General features: G+C 46.9%; 1 protein-coding gene across 1 annotated transcript; it reads right to left on the minus strand.

Annotated features, from left to right (window-relative positions):
- Positions 1–5,941: 5,941 nt before the first annotated feature.
- LOC125551336 (probable beta-D-xylosidase 2) lies at positions 5,942–8,467 on the minus strand. Its single transcript, XM_048714525.1, is given in 4 exon segments — positions 5,942–6,336; positions 6,339–6,695; positions 6,821–8,162; positions 8,357–8,467. Coding segments are annotated over 4 exon segments (1,995 nt in total). The 5' UTR covers positions 8,453–8,467; the 3' UTR covers positions 5,942–6,136.
- Positions 8,468–11,869: the final 3,402 nt, after the last annotated feature.

Raw genomic sequence — 11,869 nt, forward strand, 5'->3', positions numbered from 1 at the left:
TATCGCATCACAACATGCCCTGCAAAAACAAGTTAGATGTCCTCTACTTTGTTCAAGTAAGTTTTACGTGGCTGCTACGGGCTGAGCAAGAACCGTTCTTACCTACGTATCAAAAACCACAACGCAGTATAGTGATTGCTTTTTGATCTTCAGAAAGAACCCTGTTCATTGAATCCGATTCAACTAAAGCTGGAAAAACAGACACCCACTAGCCACCTGTGTGCGAAGCACGTCGGTAGAACCAGTCTCGCGTAAGCGTACGCGTAATGTCGGTCTGGGCCGCTTCATCCAACAATGCCGCTCAATCAAGAATCAACTAGTGACGACAAGCAATATGTATATACCCACGCCCATAACTCCTTTGTGTTCTACTCGTGCATATAACATCTACGCATAAACCTGGCTCGGATGCCACTGTTGGGGAACGTAGTAATTTCAAAAAAATTCTTACGCACACGCAAGATCATCGTAATGCATAGCAGCGAGAGGGGAGAGTATCGTCCATGTACCATCGTAGACCGTAAGCGAAAGCGTTATGAGAACGCGGTTGATGTAGTCATACGTCTTCACGATCCGACCGATCCAAGTACCGAATGCACGGCACCTCCGAGTTCAGCACACATTCAGCTCGATGACGTCCCACGAACTCCGATCCAGCAGAGCTTCACGGGAGAGTTCTGTCCGCACGACGACGTGATGATGGTGATGATGTTGCTACCGACGCAGGGCTTCGCCTATGCACCACTACGATATGATCGAGGTGGATTATGGTGGAGGGGGGCACCGCACACGGCTTGGAACAATCAACTTGTGTGTCTTTGGGTGCCCCCCTGCCCCCGTATATAAAGGAGCAAGGGGGAGGCCGTCCGGCCTTGGTGCGCCCCAAGGAGAGGAGGAATCCTCCTCCTAGTAGGAGTAGGATTCATCCTTTCCTAGTCCTACTAGGATGGGGGAAGGGGGAAGGAAAGAGAGGGAGAGGGAGAGGGAAAGAGGGGCTGTGCCCCCTCCCCTAATCAAATTCGGACTCCTCATGGGAGGGGGTGCGCCACCTCCTAGGCTGCAGCTCTCTCTCTTCCCTCAGGCCCACTAAGGCCCAGTACTTCCCCAGGGGGTTCCGGTAACCCCTCCCGCACTCTGGTTTTTCTCCAAAACTATCTGGAACACTTCCGGTGTCCGAATATAGCCGTCCTATATATCAATCTTTACATCTCAACAATTTTGAGACTCCTCGTCATGTCTGTGATCGCATCCGGGACTCCGAACTACCTTCGGTACATCAAAACACATAAACTCATAATACCGATTGTCACCGAACTTTAAGCGTGCGGACCCTACGGGTTCGAGAACTATGTAGAAATGACCGAGACTCGTCTCCGGTCAATAACCAATAGCGGAACCTGGATGCTCATATTGGTTCCTACATATTCTATGAAGATCTTTATCGGTCAAACCGCATAACAACATACGTTGTTCCCTTTGTCATCGGTATGTTACTTTCCCGAGATTCGATCGTCAGTATCCTCATACCTAGTTCAATCTCATTACCGACAAGTCTCTTTACTCATTCCGTAATACATCATCCCACAACTAACTCATTAGTCACAATGCTTGCAAGGCTTATAGTGATGTGTATTACCGAGAGGGCCCAGAGATACCTCTCCGACAATCGGAGTGACAAATCCTAATCTCGATCTATGCCAACTCAACAAGTACCATCCGAGACACCTGTAGAGCAACTTTTAATCACCCAGTTATGTTGTGACGTTTGGTAGCACACAAAGTGTTCCTCCGGTATTCGGGAGTTGCATATTCTCATAGTCATAGGAACATGTATAAGTCATGAAGAAAGCAATAGCAACAAACTAAACGTTCATCGTGCTAAGCTAACGGAATGGGTCAAGTCAATCACATCATTCTCTAATGATGTGATCCCGCTAATCAGATAACAACTCATGTCTATGGTTAGGAAACATAACCATCATTGATTCAACAAGCTAGTCAAGTAGAGGCAAACTAGTGACACTCTGTTTGTCTATGTATTCACACATGTACTAAGTTTCCGGTTAATACAATTCTAGCATGAATAATAAACATTTATCATGATATAAGTAAATATAAATAACAACTTTATTATTGCCTCTAGGGAATATTTCCTTCAACAACGCCCCATCCCACACCACCTCGCCTTTTTCAACAAGTGTGTCGAACCCAACGAGGAGATACAGGTAGAATTTGTATTCTCTTCAAGTTTTATCGACCACAGATACAACTCTATGCACACCAATATTTACTTTATATAGAAACAAGTAATAAAACTAGAAGTACTTTGTAGGTGTTGTAGGATAGGTTTGCAAGATAATAAATAACGTGAAAAATAAAAGTTAGGTGTTGTTTTAATATAAATAACAACTAAGTTAGTATAGCGAGTGTGCAAAAGTGGTGGTAGGATTTGCAAAATTTTCCTAGGCAATTGATAACTAGATCGTTAATCATTATTGCAATTTTTATGAGGGAGAGGTATGAGCTAACATACTTCACGCACTTGGATCATATGAACTTATGATTGGAACTCTAGCAAGCATCCGCAACTACTAAAGATCATTAAGGTAAAACCCAATCATAGCATTAAGTAACATGTCCTCTTTACTCCCATGCGCTACAACCCCCTTACTCGGGTTAAAACTTCTATCACTATAAAAGAATCGTGAACATGTTGCAACACCCTATATCAGGAATCCCCCACGTGTGTGTGGCATGGAAGGCACTATAAGACAACACCAACATTAAGCTTGGGGCTGCTTGATACGTCTCCAACGTATCTATATTTTTTTATTGTTTCATGCTATTATATTATCAATCTTGGATGCTTTATATGCATCTATATGCTATTTTATATCAATTTTTGGGACTAACATATTAATGTAATGCCCAGTGCTAGTTCTCGTTTTTTGCTTGTTTCTGGATTTTCAGAAAATTAGTACCAGACGAAGTCCAACCACAATAAAACTTTACAGTGATTTTTTGGACCAGAGGGACCCTAAAAGGTTCGAGGGGAGGCCAGAAGAGCTAGGGGAGAGCCACGAGCTCATAGGGCGCGCCCTTGAGCTCGTGGGCCCCCTATAGCACTCCTTGACCTCCACCTCTTTAAATCCCCAAATACTCCCAAACCAATAGAGAGCCACCCGAAACACTTCTTTCGCCACCGCAAGCTTCTGTTCTTTTGGGATCCCATCTGGAGGCCTTTTCCTGCACTTTGCCGGAGGGGAATCGATCACGGAGGGCTTCTACATCATTCTTGCTGCCTTTTAATGATACGTGAGTAGTTCACCACAGACCTATGGGTCCATAGCTAGTAGATAGATGGCATTTTCTCTCTCTTTGATCTTCAATACCATATGCTCAATCTTCTTGGAGTTCTATCCGATGTAATCTTCTTTTGCGGTGTGTTTGTTGTGATCCGGTGAATTGTGGATTTATGATCAGATTATTCATTGAAAGTAATTGAGTCTTTTCTGAACTTTATTATGCATGATTGCTATAGCTTTGTATTTCTCTCCAGTCTATCCGTTTGGTTTGGCCAACTAGATTGATTTATCTCAATGGGAGTGGTGCTTTGTAATGGGTTCAATCCTACGGTGCTCTATATCCCAATGACATAGTAGGGGACAAGACACATATTTGTATTGTTCTCATTAAGGATAAAATGACAGAGTTTATTCATATTGATTGTGTTTACTTTGTCTACATCATGTCATCTTGCTTAAGGCGTTACTCCATTTGTCATGAACTTAATAACATAGATGCATATTGGATAGCGGTTGATTGGTGGAGTAATAGTAGTAGAAGCATGCAGGAGTCAGTCTACTTATCTCGAACGTGATGCCTATATACATGATCATTGTCGTGAATATGTCATAACTATACGCTTTTCCATCAATTGCCCAACATTAATTTGTTCACCCATTGTATGCTGTGTTTGAGAGAGAAGGCTCTAGTGAAAACTATGGCCCCCCGGGTCTACTTCAACCATATTATAAAATCAAAAATACATTGCTGCAATTTATTTACTTTTATTTTACTTTGTAATTTACCCATCTACCTATACAAGATTTGATCCTTGCAAGTAATGAGTTCAAGGAGATTGACAACCCTTTTGCCCATGTTGGGTGCAATTATTTGCTTTTATGTATATAGGTGCTGGAGACGGGAATTTGCGTGATTCTTCTATTGGTTTGATAAACCTTGGTTCTCACAGAGGGAAATACTTATCTCTACTGTATCGCATCTCCCCTCCTCTTCGGGAAAAAACCCAACGCGGCTCACAAGTAGCACACCTCCCACGGAGTGATAAAATTTAGGTCATTCATTTGAGGGAAATTTGTTACTGTCCTACAAAAAATCTGCGTTTGAAGGCCCAACAAAGTCTATAAGAAGAAAGTTGCATAGTAGAAATCACATCTCATCAACATTGCATCAGCATCATATTACATTAATTAATTTGAATATTTTATTTCTCCATTTGTTAAATGGTGAATAAATAAATCCCTTCTCCCTTTTGATGTTCTAGTCCGAGACTCACCCCCGAAGGATCATATTGCACACTTTTTGTGATATTTGAAAGCTAACCAGATAATATCAGGATTTTAGCACAACCCTAGCTAGCACTTGTAGCTCATACTCATTCATTTAAGTGAATGAAGATATTTCCAAGTTCACTAGTTAAAAATTTCGAATTGAACGAGTTATTTTGCGTGGCCTCGTTATAGTATAGAGGGGGCACATATAAAGTTCCATGTTATTTAGAATTCATTTGATGCCCGAACATTTAAATATTAGGGCGCTACAATAGGTTAAATAATTAAATAAATTGCTATTAAAACTGCTAAGAAGGCAGCTCCCTTTCCTCCATCATAAACCCCTCCTGTAGCACCTAGTCCTCTACCCCTGGTATATAAGGCAAAACCCTCTCTTCTTACTAAGGCAAATCCTTCATTTTTAGGAGAGTAACCCCCCCCCCCCTTCCTACCACAACTGCCACTCTAGCCACTTCCCTCTCCATCTAATCTCCCCCACCTGAAACCCTTGTCCCACGATCTGCACCGTCGATCTAGACTATTCGATCCAAATCGAGCAACTCCTAGCCTCCCCCACCAACTGCAGCCCCCCAACCATCCGACGTGGCTTGCCCAGGCCCTCTAAGCCCATCTAGGGCCCGAGGAACCGCCGACACCCAAGACATTGCATACATCCGCCAGGGGAGGGCTCGTGCCCACCTAGGCAACTGCAAGGGTTGCCACAGAGCTCCTCTGAAGAGCCTACCCCGTGCTCCTCCCGATCTTCGTAAGCTGTCGTCGCCGCCGGGACCTCCTTCTCCGCGCCCTATGTCCTCCTCCTTCCCTCTCTTTCTTCTTCACTTTGTTCCCTGCCCCTCTCACCTCTGCTTCTCTCTGACATTGAACAGATGCGAAGACTGAGACGCGGCACTCTCGGCCGGCCCAGAGCTTTAGTGACGGCTCTAGTGACCTGTGGTGTCCGTTGTGGACCGACATTAATACAACGCGGGGAGCCGAGTTGTGGCCACGCGGGAGATCTTTTTGGATGGAACCAAGGTGTCGGCGTACGTGATGGCGGTCTGGATGCCCGTAAATCTCCCCTGGTTTGCGTGACTTCGGACAAGCGAACAATTTCATGGACCGATAGGGGTACCGTGGTGGATGGCTCGCATCGTTCGGACAACTCGGTTGGCATGTTTACGGCCGTTTTGAGGTTCCCGTTGGAGATGAGCTTTAGAATGTCCGGCTCCCTGCCCCGGTTGCAAGTTTGTACAGGAAACCAGTCCAGTGGCACTCGGGCCTTGACAGAGGTGAAGCGCATGGTTATGGATCAATCAAAGTAGACGCAAGATTCAGGAATACATGGAGACAATTTCACACCCGAGAGGTAGAAACAATGATTCTTTGTATTGCTTCCAGTTTCATAATCGTTTGCAGTGCGTAGAACAATTTTAGTAATCAGGTGCAGTTCTAATTCCTCTCTCCACCTTTGCGGAGACAGTGTCTGGCACCATGAAAATCCAATTCCAAACTATCCAACACTTGCTGTTGACATCCATGGCTATTGTCCGAATCCTTAGCCACTACACTGCTAGTTGTTCGACCCCCAGCGTGACCAGGTGGGTTAGCTCGCCGATCGTCAGCATGTGCTCGCCCACGGGGATCCTTCGGACCCCGTCCACGTGCACCTTCTCGAACACAACCAGCTGACGAGCGGGCGCGCCGTGGGCCGCGGCGGCCGCAGCCGGAGGGGACGCGTACACGAGCACCGTATGCGCGCCTCCCGGTCTCCGACGTTCTTCACGACCACGTGGACCGGGATGCTCAGGCCCTCGCACCGCGCGTGCGAGACACGCACATCGGCGGCGGCATGGCCAAGATGCTTCGTCGTGTTGAGGGAGGAGGCGGCGGCGGCGTGGTGACCGGCAAGCTGGACGGTGAGTTGCGCCGGCGCGTGCGCGAGCGTGTGGGTGAACTTGGTGTAGCTGAGGCCGTGTCCGAACGGGTGGATGGTCGGGCCAGTGTAGAACCGATACGTCCGTCCGGGGTACCCCCTCGCCGGGTCGGCGCGCATCGCCATGTTTGTCATCGGCGCCTTCTGCAGGTAATCCTGTGGGTACCATGTCACCGGCAGCTTCCCTCCTGCACCAATTCCAATCCAAAACCTATCAAACTCGTGTCCTTGCTTCAATTTTTGGTAAATTTTGTCATCTGAAATTCGATCCGGACTTGAATCATTCAAATAGACACTGTCTAAGTGTACATACCTGGGTTGTGGTGACCGAAGATTACATCGGCGATCGCCTGCCCGCCGGCCTGGCCGGGGTACCCTGCCCACAGGATGCCAGCGATCTTCCGGTCGTTCTGCGCGAAGGCAATGTCGACGGGCCCGCCGGACATGAGGACGAGGATCACCGGCCCTTTGGAGGCCTTCGCCACAGCGGAGACGAGCTCCGCCTGGCGACCAGGAAGGAGCAGGCTTGTCCGGTCCAGGCCCTCGGCCTCGACCTTCTGATCGAGGCCGAGCAGGACGACGGTGGCGTCAGCACGACGGGCCGCGTCGACGGCAGCGGCGATCGGCTGGTTGCCGCCTTGGCATGCCACGTCGGTGCAGCCCGCCTGGTGTAATGTGGTCTTCACGTACCTGCCGATGCCCTGCAGCGGCGTGGTGTACCGGCACGGCTGACCGGCGTAGTTCCCGATCATGGCCACGGTGGCCTGGGAGTGCGGGCCGACGACGGCGACTGTGTGGTGCGCGGCTCGTGAGAGCGGCAGCGCGGCGCCGTCGTTCTTGAGGAGCACGACGCTCTGCCTCGCCGCCTCCAGCGCCAGCTCTTGGTGCGCGGGCGTGCACACGTGCTGCGGGCCGAGGTGGCCGAACGGCTGCGTGGCCAGATCGCCGTCGTACATCCCGAGGCGCATCTGCACGATAACGGTGTTGGTGACGGCGGCGTCGATGTCGGCGTCGGACACCTTCCGCTGCGCGACGGCGCCCTCGGTGTAGACGGCCAGGAAGGGGCCGCAGTCGAGGTCGAGGCCGGCCCGGAGCGTGGCGGCGACGGCGTCCTCGTGGGTCCTGGTGTAGTGCTGGTCGCGGTAGAAGACGTCGACGGAGTCGCAGTCAGAGACGATGTACCCCTCGAGGTGCCAGTTGCCCCTGATGGTGCCGGGGAGGAAGGACTCGTCGGCGCAGGTGGGCACGCCGTTGACCTGGTTATAGGAGCACATGACGCTGGCGGCGCGGCCGTCGGCGACACAGGAGCGGAAGGGGACGTTGAAGGTGTCCTCGAGGTCCTGCGGCGTGACGATGGCGTTGAAGTCGAAGCGGTCGGTGCCGGACCAGCTGTCGAGGTCGTAGGCCGTGAAGTGTTTGCAGCAGGCGGCGGTCTTGAGACGCGTGTGGCCGCCGTGGCGACCTGCGCCCCCGTAGGGCTGCTGGAGGCCGCGGACATAGGCGGCGGCGTAGCGGCCGGAGACGGCGGGGTCCTCGCCGGGTGTCTCCTGGCCGCGGCCCCACCGCGGGTCGCGGAAGATGTTCACGTTGGGGCTCCAGAAGGTCAAGCTCGCCTGACCGCCGTTGTACATCGCTCGCCCCTCGTCTGACACCGCCTGCATGCACCATGTACGTGGACGTATGTTAACACCAAAATTGTGGCAATTTTTTTAGTAGTACAAGAAAGAATGGTACTCCTATTTCAAAAATGGACTGAAAATTGTGGCAATTGAGTACTGCAAAGTTATCTAAGAGTATTACTCCTATTTCAAGAATGGACTGAAACTTAAAAATAAAACTTTCTGACAACCGCGCAATGCAAGGCATGATCAAATGTGAAAGAGAAATACTCGTCCCAGCAAGAGGAATCTGGCTGGCAATGGCACGGATGTCTATGCGGGATCATATCTTTGCCTCTCTCAATCCTCTCAATCACGTGGGTAGGCTGGAAGGATGATATACTACGGGGCTGTTTGGTTTGTGACTAACTTAGCCAAAGATTGCCACAACTAAGGTTAGGCAAATTTGATCAACTTAGGTGGGTGTTTGGTTCATGCCACATCTTAGGCAAGCCACACTTGGACCCCACATGGCATACACACAAAAAGTGTGGCAAGATTCCCTTAGGCTTGCCAACTTGTGCCTCTCATTTTAATGAACTAACCTTAGGCAAGCTTGGCAAAAATGTGTGGCAAGATGTGGCAATGCTAGTCCTAGAACCAAACAGCCCCGTGCTGTACCTGTCATGTCAAGGTACGATGCACGTGGTTCAGTGGATTCACAGACCAGAAGACACGAGTCCAGTGCCCGGCATCAACTTGCTCCAAGTCTGCACGCAGCAACTCCTTAGATGGGTTTAGAGGAATTTCATAGGAATTTTAGAGGATAGGATTTTTATAGAATTTTTTTCTTTAAAGCCCTTTGGTTTATAGAAATGGATTTCTATTTCTACATAAGATTGGTTCTTATCCTCCACATTTCATTTTCATAGGAAACTAAAAGAAACCTAGACTCAATGGAAAAATTCTTTTGGTGTCAACCAAATGACATCTTGTTTCCTATTCCTATTCATAGGATTTGAGACACATGTCATCTCATTTCCTATAAGATTACTATTCCTATGATAATCCTATCCTATGAACCAAAAGAGACCTATCATTGTGTAATTTCGAATCGTAGAGTTTAACATCCAACTGAATGCATTAACATCGTAGGATTTTAAAGGTTTTATGTAAGCACGTTCGGATTTATTAGGTTCCCTTTCATTTTGACTCAAAGTTTGATCATGAATTTAACTAATAAAATATAAATGACATCCTTATACCATAGAAAACCTCTTTTAAATAAAATCTAACAATATACTTTGTGTAACACATGCTTTATATATTTTTTAGTCCAGTACTTGATCAAATTTGGATCTAAAGTACAAGAGGGCCTAATAAATCCAGACGAAGACAGTAGCAAAAAGTCTGCATTGTCTTAAAAACGATTGAAGGCAGTACGCCTTGTGCGAAAAGCAGATAGGCGGCAACAGTGTCGCTGGCTAGCAGGTGGAGTACTTCCCACCAAGAAGCCAACAACTACTGAGCTACGAACCCAGATATTAGCACCGTCGCGTAGTATTAGATCGATTTTGAAAGCAACAGTGATTAGGCTATTTCCGTTTCCGCGGACACGGCCGCTTGATTTCCCAAATTACACGCCGAGATCTGATTAGCTAGAGACATAGCAGTCCTGATCTGGGTGGCTAGGCTGGCTTGCACATGGCTGCACGGAACATCTTGTACCATTGGCCAACCAGGAATTCCACCCACCAACCCATTCCTATCTGCTAGTAGTACAAAAATCTGGACACTGCACTCTACTAGTAGATCTGTTCATCACTCTACTAGTATTTGGCTCCTAGATGACGATGACACTGTATGGCAGCAAGTGTAGCATATATGCTGCTGGGCTGAACTGAAACCAAGTCCTGCAGCATAAGCTAGATTTGTCTTCTTTTTCCTTTTCTTTCCAGTTTAGACGAATAAATGCCACTAGATTTGTCTTAAAGTGCCCTTATAAAAAGGTTAAAGGCAACCACTTGCAAAAGGGCATCCGGATTGTTTGCCTTTCCTGGCTCATCATCACACATGTTGTAGTAGGCTCCACGCCTAAATAATTACACTGTGCTAACACCAGTGGTACCCTCCCTACCCTATCCATCTACCAATCATCCACACCACTTGATGCTACTACTCTACTACTTGCTGGCCGGTGCACACTCGTTAGTTGGCTGAATCTACGACACAATTTGCAAAAACAAAAACAAAAAACTGAGCCTACACTACACTAAGTTTACTGAAAACTGTGAGAATTTCGTGAGCAACAAAAAAGAGAGTTGTTTGGGGTTTTTTTTCGATAAAGGGCGATTTTATTATCTCAAATGTAGCATCAAGCGGATACAAACATTATGAGTAACACCCGGCCTCTGCATAACTAGGATGCACACAGGCAAACACCAAAGTCTGACACTAGAAAAAGTAAGAAAACCGACAATACGACAACAGTAGAGTCCTATGGACCGACACTTTGCCTATGTCGAACTCGGCGGTGGATGGATCCGGAGGTTATGCTGCCACCCATGTTGGGAAAAAACCTCCATAGCCGCCTGCTCCAACCGCGTACACACCGCCTTGAACAGCGGTTGGTGCTCCGCCTGTTGTAGCGTAGACCATGTACGAAGCAAGTGCGTACAACGAAAAATAACCTGCAGAGGAGAAGCATTTTTGTCATTAAAAATCAAATCATTTCTACATAACCAAAGCGACCATAGTAAGGCATATGACTATTGTGCGTGCATTTTGTGTATTAATCTCTCGGCAAGGTAAACAACATACGTGCAGCTTGCCATGTGACTCTGCGCGGTAGGATTCTGCTTTGAGATTGGTGCCGCAAATCGTCAGCGAGGTCAGAAGAAAAGGAAGGAACTGCTCTGCCCGAGACAGGCGCGGTGCGCAGCGAGAGGGACACGGACAAGCAAGAGTTCACGTGCTCGCATACCAAACAGGAACATCAGAGAGTGCTCAGGTACTATTGTGAACTCATTCTAAATTCATATTGGTGTAATATCTACTGTATTCCAACTTCCCTATGGTTCATACCCTCCGATACTACTCGTAGATTCATCAAAATAAGCAAACAACATAATGAAAACATAATCTGTCAAAAACAGAACAGTTTGTAGTAATCTGTAACTCTCGAACACTTATGTAACTCTAAAAATCCTAAGAAATTAGGAAGTCCTAGGCAATTTGTTTATTGATCTACTACAGTTGAAATTTGTATTTTATCTCTCTTTGGTAAAAATGAAAATTATTTTCGTGAGTGCATACTTTCTGTATTTATCAGCAAGATTAAACAATAATCACCCAAGAAGATCCTAAAGACTTTACTTGGCACAAGCACTAATTAAAACATAAAAAACACAATAATAACATAAGATAGATGAATTATTTATTACTAAACAGGAGCAACAAGCAAAGAACAAAAATATAATTGGGTTACCTCCCAACAAGCGCTATCGTTTAACGCCCCTAGCTTGGCATGATGATTTCAATGATGCTCACATAAAAGATAAGAGTTGAAACATCAAGAGAGCATCATGAAGAATATTACTAGCACATTTAAGTCTAACCCACTTCCTATGCATAGGAATTTTGTGAGCAAACAACTTATGGGAACAAGAATCAACTTGCATAGGAAAGTAAAACAAGCATAGCTTCAAGATTTTCAACACATAGAGAGAAAATTTGATATTATTGCAATTCCTACAAGCATATAT

The sequence above is a fragment of the Triticum urartu genome, chromosome 4 (genome assembly GCF_003073215.2).
Source record: "Triticum urartu cultivar G1812 chromosome 4, Tu2.1, whole genome shotgun sequence".
In the NCBI taxonomy this organism is placed as follows: Eukaryota; Viridiplantae; Streptophyta; class Magnoliopsida; order Poales; family Poaceae; genus Triticum; species Triticum urartu.